Below are 22000 nucleotides of genomic sequence, written 5' to 3' on the forward strand. Positions count from 1 at the left end.
TAAAAATATGGCAAATATAAATTACATAATAAAACATTAACAAAAACATATTTTAATCCATTGAGACCATGTAACGACCCAATCTTTGGCAGTTTTTTAATAAATAGAACTAACATTTCCCGCTATCATTTAACCCCCTGCAATACAAATTAGCTCGACAAAATGTAGACCCCAAATGGTTGGAAGACATTCTTAGTAACAACTTGGTAACAATATTACGAGCTTAACACATGATATTCATGTTTGGTAAAGAGATTAACTATGATCTTAATGGATTGGCAAGATTCATGTACTTACAACAATATATCAATATCGCATTCCCTGTATCTCTTCATGCAGCATTATCGCTAACTTCACTTTTCTGAGCATTATTAATAGCTTCCAATAACGATTCTGGATCAGGTTTGCTGGCAGTAGCAATAGCTTCCAAACCAGCATCTAACAATGCCTGTCTAGTCACAGGTCCGATAGCAACTGCTTTGATATTACTCATATCATAAACTTTCTTTCTCAACAAAGTCACTACATATTCTACTGTAGAAGGACTAAAGAAAACAAAAATTCTGGGAACATTATCCATGAACTTAGACAAATCATTCTCTAACGTTTTGCTAGGTAAAGTTTTATAGGCAACCATTTTATGAACTTCTATATTGTTTTCGTTAAGAATCTTTTCTATAGTCTCCCTTCCAATTTCGCTACAAGGATATAATATAGGCTTTGCCCCCTTTGCAATAGAGGCAACGACTTGATCTGCCAAATCTTTGGCATTACCGGCATTGCTACCAAAACAGTTCTCGGAACCTAAGTGACTCCTGGCAAGAGACTCAGTTGCTGGCCCTACGCAATACACTGGAGATGTTCTCCAAGACAGAAGAATGTTGTCATCTCCTCTGGATGCAAGAGCAATCGCCTCCACAGCACGACGACTTGTTAATACGAGTCCTATAAACGTAACATTAACATTACAGTTAGTCAGTAATTCTAAAGTGAGTGGACTGAAGAATGTGTTTATCAGAAGTAGCACTACCATGGTATGAATGTGACTGAAGAAGGCATGCTCGCAATTCTGCTGTGTTCACGAATTCGAAACATAACGTGGCTAAACAATCGCACGCATAACCCGCCGTTTTTAATGTATGCACGTAAGCTTCCTGTGAATCGCTCTTTTCCGACAAGCCACGACATAATACCACTCTTTCGTAACGCAGTGCCATATTCACGAATTTGACCGACGTCATACGCGCTAAACGAGCGATGGAGCCGATCATTTGAATACCAATAATCGCGTGCAAATAATTGTCGATTTCCAAAAGATACACGCGTACATTATTAACCCGTGTCTCTAGTGATCTCTCAGGACTACAGTTCGCGTAATCACGATAGGATTCATTTAGAAATCTGTGTAAACACTATAAAGAAAAGTCGTGGGAAAACTGCAATTCGTATCGCGAAGGGTAGCCATTTTTACTGATTTAGTACCAACTGCGCCACCAGATGGCGAAAGACTCCGACCAATTGCAATCGAATTTGAAAGAAATACCGGGAATTCTTATATTTCAATTATTGATAATCACATAATTTATATTGTATGTCGATTCTAAGACTACTTTTAGATTTTTGTGAGAACCTTAGAAAGTTACAAGCCCTAAAATTCTGAGAGTTGAGAAACATGCAATGATTCATGTACATACCACTCAGGAATAATCAAGTTACTTAATATAAGAAGGATTTAAATTACTTTACTAACAGTGTGCAACAAATTACTTATTCACTTCTTATATTTATAGTCTCGCGTTAGTTTAGTTAATCGAGTGAAAGGATCACGGGACGTGACGAATGATTTCATTGTCAATTTTATTGAAACACTCTTTAGGGTACACAAGCTATCCTAGATAAGCATTAAGGGAAGTATAAAAAAACACTGAACAACTGCTTACGGAATCACAAAGTGGATGTCTGCTCACCTTACGATCGTTAAACGTATCAACGTGCGCACTCGAAGGCACAACGATCCTCGACCCTTACACACCTCGAATATTTCGCCACGAAAACGAGAAGCATCGATGACACTGGACGCGCCATCTCGTGCTGATAAACGCAACGATACAATGCGACACGCGGGGAATATGATTGAATCCAATGCCCTGTGAACAACTGAACAGAGGAAGGAAAGACGAAATGAGGACGAAGGTGCGGAAGGCAGCAGGAAAGCTACTTACGGACAGAAGTGAAAGAATTCTGGGAATTTCACTTACAGCAAAGTAAACGTTGACAGCACTGTGATTCGTTCTCCTGGCAAAATTTCGGTGAACATCGACATACGGGATATTCGTTCTTGAATCACGAACAATTATAGCGTACAGAGTTCCGTCGTAAAGGGGACCGAGTGCCTTCTCATTTAGGTTCATTACGTAAAATAGAATGTTTATCATGAGAATCGAAAATCTACATCCTTTTAACGTTACAACTAGATACTTATATTACAGAACTGTAAGAGCTAGTACGTCGTACGGATTACACGTGTTTCCAACTGTGAATCTGTTTCGAAAACCGGCCTCCCTGTATCGTGTTCGCTTATTTCATTCGTACTCCAAGATGGAGGGGAACTGTTCCCTCAAACTCTTGGTGGATTTGTAAAAGTATAAATGCACGACTCTTTTCTCGCTTGGTTTCTAACTTTATCTGTGTCCTATGACTACAGTATTCGTCTAGTTCGCTCGTGCAGATTCCTCGGCGAGAAAAAAGGAGATAACGAAAATTTTAAATGAACAAACATAAAAAAGGTGATAATTGTAAAATGCCTAGCCTAGCCTAGCGTACGCTTAACATATACTTAAATAATAATCACAAAAGTGAGACCAGGGTCCAGAGCGTGTCGTGTGGCCAGGACCATTAACCAACAGGCGGTCTCGAGACCTGACTTCCGATAAAAGGTTCATTAAGCGGTTCCTTTGCGTAATCTCGCCTGTCACGGGACTTCGACGACGTTTTTTTTCAGTCGCAGGGACGGATGCAAAAGCACTGATAACAGAAATCTGAGCCTTCGTTATAAGTAAGCTCCTGTTGCTTTTGAACAGCGACTTGCAATTCGTTGAATCCTGAACTAGTGGAAGAAAGAGGGAAATAATCGTCATGTAATTGATACGGTGGTTGAGATTGAACAGAAGGGGAACCAAGTAGATTATGCTCGGCAGTGGCTATACTAGTCAGACAGGTTGCAAGAAAATAATGGACTGTACTAGTCAGACACATTTTAAAGGAATATTGGACGGCATTAGTCAGACAGATTTTAAGGGAATAATGGGCTGTACTAGTCAGACAGACTTTACGGAAATATAGGAATTGTTTCGATACCAATCTGCTAGCTGAGGATTGAAAAAGGTGTTTACGCAAAGGAATAATGTTCTTACTAAACTGATTTCTGGAGAAGGGTATGGAAATTGTTTTTTCGTGGAGGTTTTGCATCTGTTTTTGTCGAATTTTTCATTCAACAAGTCGATGACTATCCACAGCATCTTGCAATACCGGAACCATCAGAGTAAAAAAAATGAAATAGTGTTCTAACATTAACTTGATACAAAACACTCCGATAAAGGAATATTATGCAACTTACATAGTTAATTATCTTTAAACGTAAACAGTAAAATGTAAAGGTATGACTTAAGTACAACCACAAAACTTGGTCATTATTATGGCATTCGTATCCTTAACTACGCTCCTCTATAGATTAACTAACGGCGCGTTTCAGCGTTATTCTCTCAGCTAAATCATGTGCCTTGGCGATTCCATAATCGCTTCGCATCGCGAGAACTTTTTCTTTCCTCGAGAAACGATCTCGCAATTCATAAAATCCTCTGCATTTTCACCAAAGTCATTCTTCGCTTAAAAACGACGCAATTCATTTGCTCGTTAGATGTATACTAACCATTTATATCGCTATTCAGAGACTCTGTAGCTACAAGGGCGTTGCTCATCTTTTGGATAAAGATGTGACTTCTAGCTCACGGTCTGCAAATCTTCTGATCCGATTCTCTTCATCTAAACTTCGAAATTGATTTTTACTCCACGCCAGTCTCGCATACTCTGCAGCTACAAAAGCCCCTAAGTTTCTCAATCACAATTTCTATCTTGTTCCTCGCTAACAAATAAAAATGCTTCATCGTCTCCTGCACGGCAGACGTTTCGCAAAGTTGTCTCCATTTCGCGTCGTACCATAGTCTCGCTCCTCCTTCTACATAATCGACTCCTTTAATAGACAATCGCAGAATGCACGTATTATCTCTCTGCCCAGACTCTCTCTCTCTCATCCCTCTCATGCATCTTTCGCAATCCCTCGAGTATAATATCGAATGGCTGTCGCGACTGCGGTGAATTAATTAAAAGGGAGAAATGGTGGGATCGTCGACGGACTCTGATCCGCCTCTCCGTCGTTGCTTGAGCTCTGACTACGTGTTTTGATTAGTCGAAGACATAGGAGATCCATGGCCCCCATCCGGACCGCTCTTTGCCTTCTTCAGCCCTTCGTCGGTTCGAATCTGAAAACAGAAATCGATTCATAGACTCATTACGCCTTCGTTACGTCGCGTCGCGTTCAATGAAAGTGGCGCAAAAAAGATGGTATAAAAGCGAATCTCGATGTGTCTGTTATTAAGTCTAATCTAATAAGGCAGTCGGGGACCTTGATTAGCAGGGACTTGATTTCATGGCTTCTCTATTATCTCTGCTATTAGATATTGCAATTAGTTCTCCTTAACAGGTCATTGAAAAGTAAAAGTGGTAACGATAGTATAGCTGGACTAGCTGCTATCAACGATATTTGATGATACGGATATAGAGTAGAGCAAGAATGGATAATTGTCTTCGGAGCAGAAGCTAATCGTCCATATAATTCAGTCATTCCATTGAATTCAGATTTATTTCTCTTCTTTGTCGGATCACTCCTGATTCAGCAAAATACCGTGGAGACCGTAGCTACTAGTGCCAGTAGATCCGTGGCAATTCTGGAAAAGGAGAATGATGGTCGTGCTCGAACGATCATGCGAGTTAGCTTCTACGGAAACCTTGATAATCGACCCTCGAAGCGTACCAATAATTTGACGTAATTTAATAAACGCGACCCTGACTTCGCATACGTGCGCCAGGTCGCGCGACTATCATTACCGACAGTTTGATCGTATCTGGCCAATGCGTAATGATGATGCACCTAGTCACTGTGCTGCACCATTGCTTGATCATCGGTCATGCAAATTACCGATGCAGAATGCTGCTCGGCCCTCCCGATATCCGATCGTTACGTTCCTCCTTACGTGGGAAACAATGTATGCAAGCACTAGGGAGGATTTGCAAATAGCCGAATCACTGATTGGCTCTCCTCTAAAATCAACTGGAGTACTCTCAGGATAGGTTAGAATAAGAGTGATCATACCCCATAGATTAGACAAAACTTACATTTTGCAGGATATGAAATGAAGATTAAAGATAAATAAAACAGTAAAGCTTCGGTGCTCCCAGATTTTGACCACTAATGTTATCTCTTTACTATCACCTGGGCAAACTTGTCAGCTTGCCGTGATATACGTCGGACTCCATAGAGATTAGATCGTAAACGATACACCGCGGTTTTTGCTCGTTTCCCCGAGAGCAACTGTTACGATTCCCTCGGTTTACAGCGGCTCAATTTCAGCCACGGCCACAGGCTGAATTCATAATCTTTCCAGCGTCGTAATAAACGGCCGGGCATGCATGTGCACATACACGTGGCCAGGGATGAGGTATCGGGAATGGTCGCGCGGCGCTTTACGCTCCGTTTGAAATTCAATTGAAACATCAGGGGATTTCAGTGGCGACCACGGCGTTAAAACGCCTCTTTACTATCCCTGTACCCGGTAATATACGAAAGGTCGCGTAAAATATAGATAATGAAATATTACAAATCCAAGGTAGAATTGGATCGTTATCGGGATGATTCATGGACAGGCAGAGTCACTCGTTCACGGCAATTCGAACTTTCCTTGTCAGCCAGCCCGGGAGGAGAGGCGGAGCGTCTTCATCAGGGATGTTTTATCGAACGGGCAATTAAAATTTCTCGTTTATTGCTCTCGCTATGCAATAACGTGTTTTTAATAACGACGAACGTCGTCTCGAGACTGGACCTCGTTTGGAGACCAATGAACTATGTTTACTAAGCACTTCTTCTACTTCTACCTCGATGTTCAACATTTCTTCTGGTAAAAGTGCTGGGGTGGGAATTTTATCGATTCTTTTGGACTGTCTTTGGAAGCTACGTCATTCATGGCACTATGTCTGATCCGTTACTTTCAGTATCCCCTTTTTCAGCCAGGAGATTCACAGTTAAGAGTTACGAGCCTTCAGACTAATTATTAAGTTCCGAAGATTTAAAGCGACGCCTTTATATACTCAGTTAAATTCATTTGCTGGCAAAAACCATGTCGATGAGCTCAACGTTTTAATCAGTTAAACCGGTCGATAACTTTCCTCACTCTCTTCCTCTATTCCACTTAAATTTCCGTTTTATTCCTCATTACGTCTCTTAATCTTCTCCCCCTTTTTATCTGTTCACATGCTATTCCATTTCTCCTCCTCTTTTTAGGATTCTTCGATTCTCAACAATTTCTTTGTCAGACAAAAGCCCCGCTAATTAGCAATAACTGTGGAAAGAGGAATTCGACAGCTGAAAAATTGAATTCCGAAAATTTCGAAGAAAAACCAAGGATCACGGCCAACAACTTTTCAATTCCAATCTGCGCTCCTTAATTGCTGGGACGCTCGATTAATTCGCCCGTCGATGCTTTGAATAACAAGTTTATTCGACAAATTGAAACGATAAATCTCCCCGCGAGGAAATATCAGTGGTTCGATCGGAACGTGTGGTTCTTCGCGAAGTTAATAGAGTGGTGCATCGACGATCACCATTTACTCTTTTCCTTTTTGGAAAAAGATCGAGACAAAGGACGGAGCCGAGGTCGACTTTGGAGACGGCACTCAAACACATCGATAAATCTCGAGGCGGCTATCGACGTCGCGATCCCGCCCCCTACGTACAATGTTGTCGTTGCAAGCGACGTATTTGTAAATTATTTATCATTCCTCCAATACGTGGCAATTACTCTGGTCGTGACGAAGTACGGCCTTGACGTCGTTATTAATAATCGAAAGCCATCGTTAACATTTTTCCTCGATTCATTCTGAACGTTGTTCCATCGAAAACATTCTTCTGCAATAAAAGAATGGGGAAAAAGAATCCAAGACTACACTATGAATATTCAAATTTTCTGCTAAAAGTGATGAAAAAAGTATTCCAAAGATAAAATTCCTTGGAAAGTAGAAAATATGTATATTTAAAAAGACGGAGGTACGTTTCGTGAAGAATGTTTTTGTTAGAAATGAAGAGGAGTCAGCATTTTTACTGTAGCTTCGCGTTCTCTTCCACAAGCGCCAATAAAAAGCAAAAAGGACTCAGTGTCGTGCAAATGACACGACACAAGACTGCGCACGTGTTCTGCCATACGACGGAACAAAAACCCTTCTGGTGGTTGCTCTGCCTCGTATATTCGCACAATGGGCGTGCATACGTTTGTTTTTTTCGAAGACAATGTTGCCGCCAGACGTGCCGCACTTTTTCGCGGCGTCATTGGGCAACGGGACATCCTCCTCCTGCGCAATAAACTTTCTTAGCGAGCTATAAAAGGTTACGGTAAAGGTTCATGTTTGAGTACTAAAAAAATAATGTCACGAATATCTTTCAGCGACGTCTTTGATTAATGGAGCTTTAGCAAGACGATATTTCCATTGCAAAACATTTAAATTCCATAGAAGGAGGAGTTTTTCACAGCTAATATGATCAACGAATGCGGCAGTTCCTAAGAATACTCGTAGAATAAGGATGTTCGAGTATCAAAATTGCACGTTTTTGCGAGTCCTACGCCACTGCAGGGTAAGACAGACCGACGAGGAGGAACAAAGCGTCCCACACGCTGTGGGTATCATCATAGTCATATTCATACGCGAACGTAAGGGCAACCCAGCACTTGGACAATAGCGAGAGCGTATTTTTACGCAGCTCGATTGCAACGTGCGCGTACCTTTGTGGCCACGCGACGGCATTAACAGCCAATAAAGGACTTCCTCCGATGAAACTCGTTGTATTCCATGGCAGCTGTTGACGTGCCTCCGAAATGGGTCACTAAAACACTTGTGCTTCTTATGGATCTATTTGCAAGTAAATTGTTGTATCCTCAGTACCATTCCTCTTACTAACATCCCTTTGTCTTGGAGTCAATGTTCCTCTTCCTATTCATCCTCCTTTTCTCTTCTTCAGGAATTTGAAGAGTTATGTTCTGGCGCGCAGCAAGCACATGTTTGCTCAATTTTTCATCGAATACCTTCTAAAAGTTTCCACATTGAACAGAGGCTCGGTTCAGCGGGGATCCCATGTTCAAGAGTTTTGTTAGCACGGGCCCCGTCATGATAAACGGTGGCAGGTATAACAATGGGTTCATTACCGAAAGTTTGGCCCGGCTCAGGGCCCCTTTGGCGAATCCTGGTCAGACCAAAGGGTCCGGGTCACTGGCCTCCGAACTCGAATGTCCAACACACAGCAACGCCTTCGCGAAAAGTACACGTGCACCGAGCAAGCAGCCTGCTGGGACCAGGAGTACTCTAAGGGACTGGGTAGTAGGCTAAAATGGGACGAAATTCCATGCAGTTTTTTCCCTCGTCTTCTTCACTCGAAGAATAACAATTATGTTTAAGCGAAGAACCAAGAGCGCAGAGAAAAGCTCTAATCTCCAAATATTTGCATAAATGTTTAGCATTCTAAAATCCTTGGAGGTTCACTGTCTCAGCAGGGTAACTCGTTGAGTTTCAAAGTTGATATTCCGACAGCGATTTGAATACAGAAAATAAGCATATCGCCAGTGGAATGGGCACATCGTAGCAAGCTCTATTCCCCATCCCCAGGAATAGCATTTCAAGAACGATTCGCGGTTCAACGACCGCGATCGTTTGCGAAGCCCTTCAAGCCTGGCAGCCAGTCGGACGTCATATCTTAGCCACGATCGTCTCAGAGGGAACACTTCGCCTTTGGGATTCGCTGGTCTCTCTTCACGGTCAAAGCTTTCTTCTCGTCCAGCCCCTTCTCCTCTGCCAATAACGCTGAAACGCCGGTCCTCGTAACGACCGGGTCTTAACACAATATTGCTTGTGTAAACTGACGTAAACTAGCGCAAACGAGCGTGACGCGGTTGGTAAAGTGGTCCCGCTTCGATTACCCATTCGCGGCTTCTTTTTCACTAATTCTGGCTAATTTTTTAGTGGCGCTCAGGTTGACTCGAGGAAGTTCGGTAAATTTACAGAACGTTTCAAAGAATTTTGTTATGAGAAAGTTTCAATTTATCTACTAATTTGGAAGGGTCACAATTTTAGCCTCTTCGTTGTCAAAAAGTTGGAAACTAAGAAATCCACGCGGGATTATTGCGCACTTGGTGGCCCCGTACGTGCAACGACCGAGCTCGTATGGCCACGGCCTTGTTTCCCGATCAGAGGTCATACAGGAAGTCCTTTTGCAGAGTTCATACCCATAAGTTACCTCTGCGGCCTTTGTCGCAGTCCCGGTGTACCGTTTTCTACCATGTTATACTACTCAGGCATACTAATACGTGGATCTTAGTTAAATCTCGGCTGGTCGAGGCGCAATTCCGTGTCGGCTCTTATCGGAAGGGAATTAAATTCGTGGGAAGAACACAGCCAGCGAGAAACATTTGACGCGGTGATCGCTGACGTTCCGAGAGAAAAATCAGCCCGTAAATCTTCTCTATCCCATTGAAAGTTGCATTCAACGCCGTTCTTGCAACTTCGTACGCTGAATGAACCTTTATATCCTTGAAAGAACTGCTAAATCCGAAGAAAAAAAATTGCAGGATGCGCCGTAGAGATTGATATTGTGTGGGAAAGTTTGAGGCATTCTTGGCGAGAACGTTTCCAACATTCTATCGGGAATCCAGGAGTAATTTTGAATATTAAGGAAGAAAGGTGCAATAAAATCCAAGTCTTCCGCTGGTTATTTCTGTATTCTGATTGGAAGACAAGTTGTTTTACAGCTGTTTCCTTCGGTTAGCGAAGGGAGAAGAAGTTACGGAGGAACGGTGAAAAGCACGCGTAGCCTGTCGATGAGGAAAACGCGAAGGAACAAATGGTACGGAACGAAAGCTGGAAAGCAAACTCCACGGCACGTGCACGTAGGCGAGCGACCAGGTAACCTGGTGCATACGTCGACTATGCCTTCCTCCCTTGGTGCACGCTGCACAAAGCGCATTGTTGCAATCGGCCGACCCAGATCGCGTGCGGTCGAGTCGAGTCACCTCGCTGCCAGCCATTTTTCCCTTGCTCTATTGTCCTATCGAAAAACTTTCCTTCGAGTATCGCGCATCAGCACTTTTTCTATTCCTCAATTTATATTGAACAGAATTTTAGTTCTTCTTTCGTAAAGTAGGACTTTGTTTGTTCAGTTTTGCAAGAACTGAACGGCCGATGAGAAACGAGAGAAAAGACTCAAGGCTTTAGCGGTGGAAATCGTCACGTACCGATTGCGCAGTCGCGATTGCACGAGGGATTTTCGCGCGTATGCCGCGAGGGTAATTATTATCGAAGTGGATCGGAGTATCGATCGGTATTAATTGGCGTACTTTCACTCGGTGACCTTTATAATCGGCCCGAGGCTCGCAATAGACGCTCGATACAATTCATCATTGTCCTCGGAGAAAACTTAATTGGAGCCACTGCAACGCGTCTTTCTAATTGATTTCGAAGTACATAATTCTTCGTTTCCAATTGCAATTCACTGAGCAAAGTGTTTTTATCTTAAAGTACCACGTTTTAATAATTCCACCATGTTTGCAACAAAATGAGTTCATATGTATGGAAAAAAATGAAGATTCAGTGCGTTCAGGTGCAAGCAAGATAGATTTAAAATTCACTGAGATCTCTTGTTTCTATACGTATGAACCAATTCGAGCGTATCTCAGGACTCGTTGGTATTGGAAATCGAACACAATAATCCACGATTCGCGATAGGCGATCCCATCGTAAACGCGATTCCATGGCGGTGAAACGAGGGGAACTTGTCGTTAACCGATCCGCCTGGAAGCATCCAAAGGGAAGCTTCCTTTTCAACTGGCGTGGAAAGAAGGCCCCTTTTTTAAACCGATTCACCAACGGCATTATTAATTTCTTCGATTAAAGGATCACCGTAATAATCCCGTGCGCGTTCGAAGCCCGCGATCCCAGTGGCTCGCCGTTTAAAAAGCCCCTGAGGAAGAAGTGTAATTATATTTGCAAATACGCAAGTGTAGCCGTGGCAATTCCGATCGGATGCAAATTGGACGAATCCCTACCTGTAGCTTCCTTGGGCCTACACTTTGATTCCCCTAGCAGGCCATGGAAGAAATGAAGTGCGCACGCGAACCCGTTGGTTCGAGAAACGAACTATCAATTATGCGGATCGGTTACCAAACCCCAAAGCTTCTTCCTAACCAAACATACACGAAACGGGAGCGAATGAGCGAACATTCGCTCGAGTACTCGCACGATGGAAGCTTTCGCTCCACTCCACCTTCTTATGGTCGGTCGATAAATCCTGCGGATTCAGCTGCATCGCTTCTGCACTTTGCATTTATCAATCAGATGGGTGGAGACTGCGGAGGGAGTGTTTCTCTGTTTCCCAGAAAAGAAAAAATCTCTCCAGATGTTGGTACCCTGTGCGCTAATGAAAAACCAAGCGCTTATAATTTCATGTCTCTTCTTACCCAACACTCTCCTCCGACACTGATTCACCCACGAGACTATAATAAGCACCGCTAAGGATATTCTGCGATGAAAAATGCGCGCGACGTGCTCGAAGGAGCGAGGAGACCACCCAGTATATAGACAGGAGGTTCGCGTAGGTACATATTCGTCCAAGTTTCTACGTTCGTTGGAGCGGCGAAGGTCACAGTTAATCGACCGCGAGATACATAGTCACTCTGGTTACCAGCGGGAAAAGTAACGACTGCTATAATTGCAGCCCTTCGCTTCCGTTTCAGGAACGAAGCTAGCCGTTTAACCGCGAGCGCGCGAGCGCGCGAGCGCGCGAGCGCTCTGGAGCGCAGAAATTCTAGCGCATTTTATCGGCCCGGGTTATCGTTCCATGGCCGCGGCGACTGGGAGAGAAAAAGGGCCATGGGTACCAATGCTGAAATTCCATCGATCCGGCCGATTTCCCTCGGCTGGAAAACGATTCTCGAAGTGGAACGAATCGAAAGTGGAGAGGGTGTAAATGCAAGGGAATCGGGGGGGCCTGCGTGTATGGGTGTCTCGAGGAGGAAGTTCTTCGAGCATACGCGAAGAGGAAGAAGAGGTGGAGACCGAGGGAAACGGCACCGTTATCGGGACTCGTTTCTTTGTCCCGATCGAAGAAAAATGCTCGTCCGTTCTGATATGAGAAACTTATCGAAGATACAGCGTATCGTAAATACTCTGAGAATAAGAAAAGACTCATTTCCGGTCTCTTGCGTTTGCTAAGCTGTCTAACTCGGAGAGGATTCGTTGAATAAATTTCGCAGAATATTTCAAAGATTTATAATACCTAGTTCGTCTAAGGTATGAGGAACCTGAAAAGACTTTGAGAAGCAAGAAATAGTTATGTTAAAAGAGTTGGTCACACTGGGGCCTCTATTTGGAAAATCCAATCATGCTCTCAATTTCTAAATTTTTCTTTTTTCCTAGCAATGCAAACTGAACCTCAGCAAATGTAGCAATCAACCCAAGGAATCTATCATGATCCCTGACCTTTTTCAATCGAGCACAAAGATCGAGTCCCCAGAGATCGAACGGATCTCGTAGATTGGTATCGTTCGTTTCCCGAGGCCGGAAAATCGATCACCGTTACGACGTGTAACGCGGCATTTCGAGTCTCGTCGATGGCTGAAGCGCGTTCACGAATCGGCGTTCACCGATCCACAGGCATTCGTACGTGAGAGAGGATAACGATAACGGGAGTGCAACGCCTGGGAAAACGATCCGCGCGTTCGTTCGTCTTCCGTGAGATGTGGAACCCGCTTCGTGGCCTGGCGACGGTGTAATACAATGTTATTTATTTACCATCCTCGGGAGAGAGTTACCGGCGAACCGATTAAACCGATCCTCTTAGCCCGCGGCCAACAGGCTCCCGAGATGACGAGCATCTGTGTAATCGTTCTCCCTCCACTCCATCTATCGCACGCCACCTGCCTTTTTACCACTCCACGGAAGCTTGATATTCCTATTAATTTGTGTGTATCCACCGATCCCTGCTACACCGTAATTCTAGATTCTGTTGATTTAGTTTCCCCCATACCTTTGCGTTTATTGACCCAGCTATTAGTTGGAGCTTTTCAGTTAATAAATCTCTATCTAAATCTCTTCCATCCATGAAAATTACCTCCCCACGCCATATCATCAATCTCCTCCAACCTTTAAAGCGGATCCAATTGTGAGAAATTCTGCAAAAGGTACGGCTAGAGCAAAGTAGAGCAATGCTATCGAAAAATGATCGAAATGCTCGTGTCGATGTAGCAATTTGACGGAAGGCCCCACCGCTTCTCACAGTGTCACTGGGTTACTTGGATAATTTTCCAGGCGAGTAAGCGCGCACACCGCGTGAGAGCGAGCGAGCGAATTCAGGTAAGTGTATTACGGCAACGCGATCCGCTCGAACGTGCCTCGATAGCGGCTCACCGGCCACGAGTGCCTCGTAAACCATTGCGTGACCATAAAAATCGAACGAGAACATTAGCAACACGGAGATACGGGTCGCGTCACGCGCGGTTAATTACGCGCGGAATTGCTGCGCTTCTCGAAAACGACCGGGAGAGAGAACATCTTTCGGAGATCGTAGACCATTAGTCCCATCTGAACTTTATGTCGCTAGATCCTTCGAAGACTAGGGGAGTTCTGAGAGCTGTATGATGAGATTCTGAACAGGACTTTCGGCTATTAACAAAGTTGCACTGTTAGAAGAGTTATGGTTAAGGTGCGCTGAATCATGGGATAGACTCGAAGTACCTCTGAATTCTTAGGAATAGAAAGCTGTATGCCTCGCTGCTTAGCACTGTGCTTCGTAAGCTGTTTCTTTTGATACACATTTTCGCAAGCTTCAAATTGTTAGGTAGACTGTAGACGACCAGCAGATCGAAGGACTCGTGAATAGAATTTTGAATTGAAAGGAACTCCCCCATTGTTCTCTCCTACTCTCCACTTGAAAATGTGTCGGGTGATCATGGGAAGCATTGACCACAGACAACAATACCGCGTAATGAGGCCCATTGATCCTCCGCAAGCGGTTTTCATTCGCGAATACGATTCAATTAGCAACGATAAAGCTTCAAGCTCGAATGGAATGCCGCTGGCCGAGCTGCCTCCTGTCACGATTGCTGGTCTGGAAAATTTTCCAGTAACCCAGTGACACCGTGCGTGAAGCCTTCCTTGGCTCGTTCCCATCCATGTAACGCCCAGTTCGCGACTGATACGATCTCGAGGGTATTAACTTAATCTACGACCGTAGACGAGAGCGCGCGTAGAATGTCAATTTTGTCTCTGACGCGCCGTGAAATCGTCGCGCGGTATCTACAATGGAAGGTGATACGGATCTGTGACTATTAACAAGAAAATGGGTTATTTGAGGAAATCATTCGGAGCCTTAGACGATTCTAGTTTAACTGCCTAACCTTTTCACCTCAGTTTTCACTTTCTCCCCTATTCCTACTTCTTGTTACATAAAAATGTTACAATGGTTAAAAAGTAGCGTGCAAAAGTAGTACATACTGTTAACGAATTTCTAAGAAAGCATGAAGATGTAGCGTCTCCTCTCCCAAGAGTTGCGTCTTCGAGTAGAACCGTCAAGGGATCACACGCATCCCCGGTGTTGGAGGCGAAGGTGGAGGAGAGGAGAGAAGAGAGACCTGTCGATATATTAGTTATGCCCGAGGCGAGGTGAGGCGAAGAAGCGGAGGCGAACGCGAACTCTCCACTGCCAAGGCGGCGCAAGGCGTGGTCTGTCCCTTTACTTTGCCTTTGCTTGCCTTTCTTCTCTTCTGGCGCTAGCCTCGCTTCCACGCTGGACGAACTCGCGTGTGCACGCGTGCACGCGGTCACAGGGTGTTCCTTTTGGAACGATTCCCTTCCACCTCCTTTCCTTCAAACGTCTTCCTAATCTGATTCACTTGGAGCGATTTCACTTCAACTATGCCAATCTCGAAGCAATTCCTTAACTCTGATCCTGAGGAACGAGGTCTTCTAAGTTTGGTAAGAGATTTAAGAGACTTGGTAGCTCCACTGGGAAATTGGATTTGTGGTCTCGTGTAGAAGATTTCTTAGAGTTATGGTACGTTCTGAAACGATTTCGTTGCGTTTGAAGTTCCTTTGGGATCTTGAAGTAATTTATGAAGGTATTACACCTTGAAGAGTAAGCAGACTTTCAAGATCGAGGAATCCAGGTATCTTCAAAGATCGTAGATGAATTATGAACATGAAGTTTTTTATGAAATCTTGAGAAAGATAAATATTTTTGAATTTTGAAGAATAAGGTCTCACATTGGAGGATCGTAAAAGTCGATTCGAAGGGAGCCACCCAGTATCGGAGTAGGTTCGACTGGTTCAACTCCGTGGCTGGCAACAACTAACGAGCAGCTGTCGGTAAGGGTCCCGGCGACAATAACCCGTGCATTTTATATGTTCCTCGGTCGTGGCTGTATGCATCGGTGCATCGATCTTGCATGGCTTTTTCTCGCGCTCGCGGGCCGGAGATAAGCGGCCACCGCGTCCAACTCTGCCCATCATTAACGTTATCGATGCCTGCCACTTTACACAATCGCCGATATTTCAACCTTCACCAACGCTTTTCCATTTCTATCGCTATCTTCCCTCCCCTCGTCCTGCAGCGGAAACAGAGTACCGAGGTTCATTAAGGAACCGAGTGAGAGATGCGAAGCTGACCTTCAGGCATCCTTGACGCATCTACCTTGCCATTTTTTGCAGGGAGATCTCAGTGATTGTCTTTCAGTTGTTCTTCGATACTGATATATCCTACTTTTACAGTTCAATTCATTTGAGAAGACTTCTCGGTGTATAAAACGAATGGGAAGGCTTTGTAGATGTCGCAGGGCTAGAGTTGGAGCCTGAGCTAAAGGATACCAGAAGAAAATTGCGTATCGATCGTCGAGAGAAGGCGAACGGAAGCTGTCGAAATTCCAGAGGACTGCTGGCATGTCGCATTGGTGACACGAGCTCGTTTGGTGTTCTCTAAAGGTATTCTGCAGCATGTGAAAGACTCTCAGAACTAGCGGCTACGCATTCCGCAAAACTAACGGCATCTTTCGATACTGAAATTCTTCTTAAGTCTTCTGAGAGCGATTGACGCCCTCGAGAGGAAAATTCAAAGCCTTCGACACCATTGATACTCCTATTGTTCCCTCTTCCGTGAGCGTAATATGTCTAAGACCGTTCCAAGTGGATGCATGTTTCACTAACTCTATCCTGACGCAGTTTGGAAAACTGTTTTACCAGTGAGAAGGTCACAAAGTACTTAAGTGAAAGGTGACGAATAAACAAAAGTGTTCTTTATAAAAAAAAGTTGGTTTAACTGATGGTAGTTTTACTGCAGAGTGGTAAATGACACTGTTACTCGAGACGCTCATCATGGTCAAAGTTACCACCGAAACCTTGACGCCCTAGCATCCGGTTGAATCTTAAACGATCACCAAATCCAGATAACGTAGTCTTCTCTGAGAAATTACCGCGTTTAACCGATTGTTTTCGCACGAACCACTCCAGAAGGGAGAGGAAGGTCGCCACGAGGTCGTTGGTGCTAACCACACCGTGAAACTCCGTGATTTCTTCTCGTAATTGTAGATTACGCAACGTTGACCTTAAGTTAAAGGTCGTTTGCCAGTATCGATAATTTCTGAGGCGATGCATTCAATTATATCCATTGATGTGATATTAAATCCTCATTTTTGTCGAGTTACGAAATCTTGAAGCTTATTCTCACCTTTCGTAGAACACCCTGTATGCAAACTATTCGACGTTCTGATGATCACTTTGCTCCCCGTGAATCCTTGATACTACTTCCTTCAATTTTTCAACGTGATTATAAAATCGTTAGGGGTATTCAAGAAGCAAGACACAAGAAGAGACGTAAAAAGGGAAATAGCCTAATTTAAACGTCCAGATTATCCTCGCAACGGGCAGAATAATTCTGATGGCACAGCGTCTGACTCGTAGTCGGCACATTTCCCTGAGGGAGTCTTGGCGCGGTGAATCCATGAAATTCCTAAGAAGGAAAAGAGAATCCAGAACGCAGCTGGCGGCCGCGGTTAAACCGGCCGGCAAAAGTAGAAATTCCCCGTTTATTCGCGAGAGGGAAGCGCGTTTTTACGGGAAATAACACGGATTTGCCGGGAACAGGAGCGAAAGTCTGAATAATTCATGACCGTCTCCCGAGGGTGTGACGAAAGAGGCGGAAGGGCGTAAATGATTTCAAGCCACTAAACCGCGGGATTCCGCGAACGCCTGCGAGGAGCATCAATAAAATTCAAATAACGCGTTCGCGCGTTTCTCTCGAGCGTGGAGCACGACTTGAGAGACTCGCTACCCATCTTTATAGACCTCCGATGAACAAATTCCTTCACAGAAATACCAAATTTGGGAAAACAATCTCAACTTCATACTCTAACTCGTAGAAAATTTCAAGTCAGGGACGAAAAAGTAGAGGCTTCGCCCTTTAAAATGAGCTTAGGCTTGCTGCTGTACGATTTTTTTTCACAAACTTACAGCACCTCAAATATCGATAATTTCATCGATCTCTGGGTGATTGCATTCTCCCGATGTCAGAGTCACACTTCGAGCACAAGCTAAAATCAATTTGCGGGCGAAAGAAACGCGGTGAAGACGAGGTGGTCGTCGCGTAGCTTCCTCGTCGACGCGTCGTGGGCTCGTCGATGGTTATCTAGTCGAGGCAGGGAGGAAGCGCGAGGCGGCCCGTTATGAGCGGATATTACGTACAAAGACGGCCGGCGGCATCGATTAACCGATTAGAATATCGATTAATATCGGCATCGGGACGTTATCACCCGACGATCGGGCGCACCTGGCCTCCTATGGGAGACCACGGGAGGGCCCCGTGGACGCAGCCAGCCCGAACGAGACACGGTAGGAGGAAGTGCAACGCTATTATTGTATGCTAAACAATATGCCATATACGAAAAAGCAATTCGCCCGCGGCGCTCGAAGCAGAGCTTGCAGAGAGTAGGTGCGCGGGCTTTCCTCTTCGCTCGGTGTCGAACGATCCCGGAGGATCGACGACTCTGGCAATCCGAAAGGGAACGAAAGGTTCGGGAAGGCAATGAATGTGGGATGCTAATGGGTATTGTGGAGATTGATAGGGTGGTTCTGTGAATGATAACGGATGGGAGTGTTCGCGGTTGTTTGTTTATGGGTTGGATGCTAGTGCGCTGGAATCTCGATTGTTCGAACTGGCTGGCGAACGCCGTGTCGAGAGTTCTTCGATCGTTCGCTGCATCAAGCTGCATATAGGAAATTTAACGATTTCCTTTGTCCTTTATTTTTGGATTTCGCGCTCGATCGTTCTTGAACCATCGAATGCTGCACTCTTTTCGTGGCTATTAAGTTTCTATATTCAACCTGTTCTTCTATGGTAGTCGTTTACAATTATTCTGCTATTTCTGCAGTTTAACAGTTTTTCTGTTTCAACACCTCAAACCAGCCAACTTTCTCATAAGGAAGCGTCGACCGCAGGCGAGGAAAGACGTAAATAGAAGGAAGCGTTTAAATTAATTGGACGAGGAGGTGGAAGTAGGAAGAAAAATTTGAGGTTCTTGCGCAGAAAGAGGAGGGTGGTTATCCAGAGCAGGAAATTAAGAGGGATGCGTGAGTGAAGTGGAAAAAACTGGTTAAACCGGGTGCAGAAGGAAATAGAAGCGTGCAGATGGGGATTAATTGAGGCAGAGGAGGATGTAGGAGATAAGGATTCGTTTAGTCCTTCAAACTTTTGCTTTCTTCTGCGATCTAACTTCCCTAAACGTCATCGTACTTCGTTTAGAAGTACTGAAATTTCAATTAACTCAAAGGGTGATGTATCTGTAGCTGTATGAGAAAAGAAGGTGTTTAAGATTAGATCTTTGACAAAAACGGCATTACGCAAGCGCTGTAAATCACCGACAGGGAGTCAGCACCGACGGTGAAAGTAGTCCAAACGGTTAATACATCATTTAAAGAGCGGACAGCGCGCGCGTTGTTCGATTTAAATTGGCGTACCGCGAGCCGCTTGGAAATCTAACGATGATAATTACGATATGAAAATTTCTCTATTGAAGCCGAACGATACAGATCAGGGGAATTAATGATCTCGGACACGATTGGTCGGTCGACTCTGTCACCCCTCTTAACTCGAAAGGTTAAGATCGAGTTGAGTAGATCGTTGAAACCACTCGATTCGATCTTTGAGAACATTCAATCGATTCGATTCGAAACGCTTCGTGTTTAAACTTAATTGAAAATCGATTATCATCTTGTATCTGCGATATTTGCCGAAACAGTGGAGCCCATTTAAATAGTTACGACTGCTTCGAAGATCAGAACAGATCTCCAGTAATTGCTCTCATCCGAGATCGCGCGCTTTCACTTAAATGCAGGAAATCTACCTGGAGGACTGAAATGGACGCGCTGATGACGATTCGCGACCACGCCTCGGAGCCTTTCCTCTCAGAGGAACGCAAATGGAGTTTGCAAGACGATCGTTTCAAGTGGTTCAGGGATTTCTCATTTCGCGGCTTCCTATATGGAGCAATTTCGATGTTTGCTATTTCTTCTAATAATCTATCCTTCATTTAGTCCGCACTGGCTCTTAGTCACAGTTCAGCGATAATATCCTACAATCTCCATGCTCTTTGTTTTTTCAATGAACTTAAGGTGCGTCTCTACTAATAAAAAGAAGAGGCTGGAGATAAACGAGGCCGGGGAATCCTGACGAGTCGAATTCCTCGGTCTGGTTGGAGGGTACTCGAGGCAGTTGGAGGTCAGTCAGTTCGGTTGGCTGTCCATAGAACGTCTGGTGCTGCCGGGCGAAAAGCTGACGAACCTAGGTCCTCGACCCTGCGGGCGCCACGGAGGAGTACGGCTCTCTCGCGCGGGCTATGGCGTGCAGCCACTTTGCCACGACACAGCCATAAACATCTCTGAATGGAGACCACCCACCAGCCTGCACACTTCTCGGAACTGCACTCGCGCATTTCACGAGAACACCAAAGCCGCTCACCGACGAGCACTTCGCGTCGCTGCTTCCACTTTTGCGTGGCTATACGCCGTTCGTACTCGAAAAACCGCCAGCCGTTTCCCTGCTGAATAGCGCGCCGAGAAACCTCATGGTTATCGGCATTTTTCACGGCCTGTATTGACTGTTCTTCGCTACGCCGATTTCTGTGGAGCCATTGCTAGAGCTCGAGAGACCTCCTCCTTTCTTGCAATGGCTTTATGCGCCTATTCTTCTTTCCCTGGTCTCCTTTTACTTTCAGATTAACGCCGTTTGTATTTTTCCCTTCTTTCTGTGATCCCTTGAAAGAGGCACTTGTCCTCACTTTTTTTCCTGCAAGTGACTTTCATTTTCTTCTTCTGGTTTCCAAGAAACTTGACCTCCCCCCTGTCTTTACAAGTTTACCACGTCATTCCTCGATCATTATTTGTTTATGCACTCGAAGAATCTTCGCTGTTCAGTTTCCTCCTCTACGTTCTCGAAAGAGCTATTTACTTCCCTGTCTCCCTTTCTTCTTTCCCGATAACTGATTCCTTTTCTTCTTCCTCCCCAGGAGATATGACTGCTGCCTTCTTCGTTTACAAATTCTTCCATGTTACCTTAAATGATTTACGTTACTCCTTCTTCCCTTCTTAGTTTTTTTCGTCTCGAATACTTCTGAAATGCACCTTTCCTGCGACACTTTTGTATCTGTTGAATATTCTTCCGCATAACTTTTCTTCGATTTTCTAGAACGCTCCTATTCCTCAAAACCTTATCTCCAATTCGTTCGAGCCTTATCTTCCATTGCAAGATGAATAGGCTCCGTAATGAAAGAACGCAGACTCGAGGGCAGCGAGGGAGCAAGACGAAGGCCAGAAGGGACGGCGAAGGGAGAGGGAAGGAAAAAGAGAAGCGGAGACTGAAAGAAAGGAAACAATGTGCGGGCACCGCGGACTAGCGCGAGCGTCCTGCAAACACCGGGCGAGTTTGATTTCACGGTTAGTCGTAAAACACGATTCCGCGGGACGACCGGGACAGAGGGGGATGGCTGCTCGGTTATGCAGGTGCTTTCGGGACGTGCAGAGGGAGAGAAGGTGTTCCTGCGGATTTTATACGCGGCTGTGCTCGCCCGATGAAAAAGCGGTCGACGCGGATCACCTCTGCTCTATCGAAACAGCCGTGCTCGGCTCTCCTCTGGTGCGCGTCGAAGGTGAGAGTGAGAGAAGCCGAGGGATCGGATCGTAAAGCAGCCTCGCCTTCCTCCGTTGCAAGTGTTACGACGAACCACGGACGATGGTTACCGAGAACCACTCGTCCCGATTGGAATCGTTAACGAAACACCTGATACGATACGCGGAGATGTTCTCTACGATTTTTCTCAAATCGGAATTCATTCTTCGGGGAGACGTGCTTCACAGGACGATTTTATAATATTAAAGAGAAGAGATTGTGGGGAGCCACAGTTCTTGTGAATTATTTCAAATCAAGCAGATATAGTTTCAGATTATACCAATGTGCTTGCAGTAAAATTTGAAAAGCTCCCGCGTTCTTCACAATTTCTCTCGCGTAGTTTCCAGCTTTTTCAGCGGACGGGATCGATGTTCTTCGGATACGCGACTAGAGGCAAAGTCCGCGTGCCACGTTGAAACGGTGTAA

The 22000-nt window shown here is 44.8% G+C and overlaps 2 protein-coding genes across 2 annotated transcripts in view; both read right to left on the reverse strand.

The window, feature by feature from the left end:
• Window positions 1–6: 6 nt before the first annotated feature.
• Uros1 (Uroporphyrinogen III synthase 1) lies at window positions 7–1434 on the reverse strand. Its single transcript, XM_076378612.1, has 3 exons — window positions 1031–1434; window positions 298–945; window positions 7–137 (listed from the first exon to the last, which is right to left on the reverse strand). Exons 1-2 carry the CDS (start codon window positions 1269–1271, stop codon window positions 332–334), a joined length of 855 nt encoding a protein of 284 aa, XP_076234727.1. The 5' UTR covers window positions 1272–1434; the 3' UTR covers window positions 7–137; window positions 298–331.
• Window positions 1435–4326: 2892 nt separating this feature from the next.
• The window catches only part of Sano (CABIT domain-containing protein serrano), a 52366-nt gene continuing 34692 nt past the window's right edge, over window positions 4327–22000 (reverse strand). The window contains exon 4 of the mRNA XM_076379351.1: window positions 4327–4538. The gene's annotated coding sequence lies outside the window, so the exon portion shown is untranslated. The remainder of the gene's footprint in view (window positions 4539–22000) is intronic.

Source organism: Calliopsis andreniformis, chromosome 5 (genome assembly GCF_051401765.1).
Source record: "Calliopsis andreniformis isolate RMS-2024a chromosome 5, iyCalAndr_principal, whole genome shotgun sequence".
NCBI classification, from domain to species: domain Eukaryota; kingdom Metazoa; phylum Arthropoda; class Insecta; order Hymenoptera; family Andrenidae; genus Calliopsis; species Calliopsis andreniformis.

Bases quoted from the DNA above. Each gene is read 5' to 3' on its own strand.
- Uros1 (XM_076378612.1), bottom strand. From the start codon at position 1,271: ATGATCGGCTCCATCGCTCGTTTAGCGCGTATGACGTCGGTCAAATTC. The intron at 946-1,030 runs GTAGTGCTACTT...TTACGTTTATAG, and splicing joins TCAGTCACATTCATACCATG to GACTCGTATTAACAAGTCGT.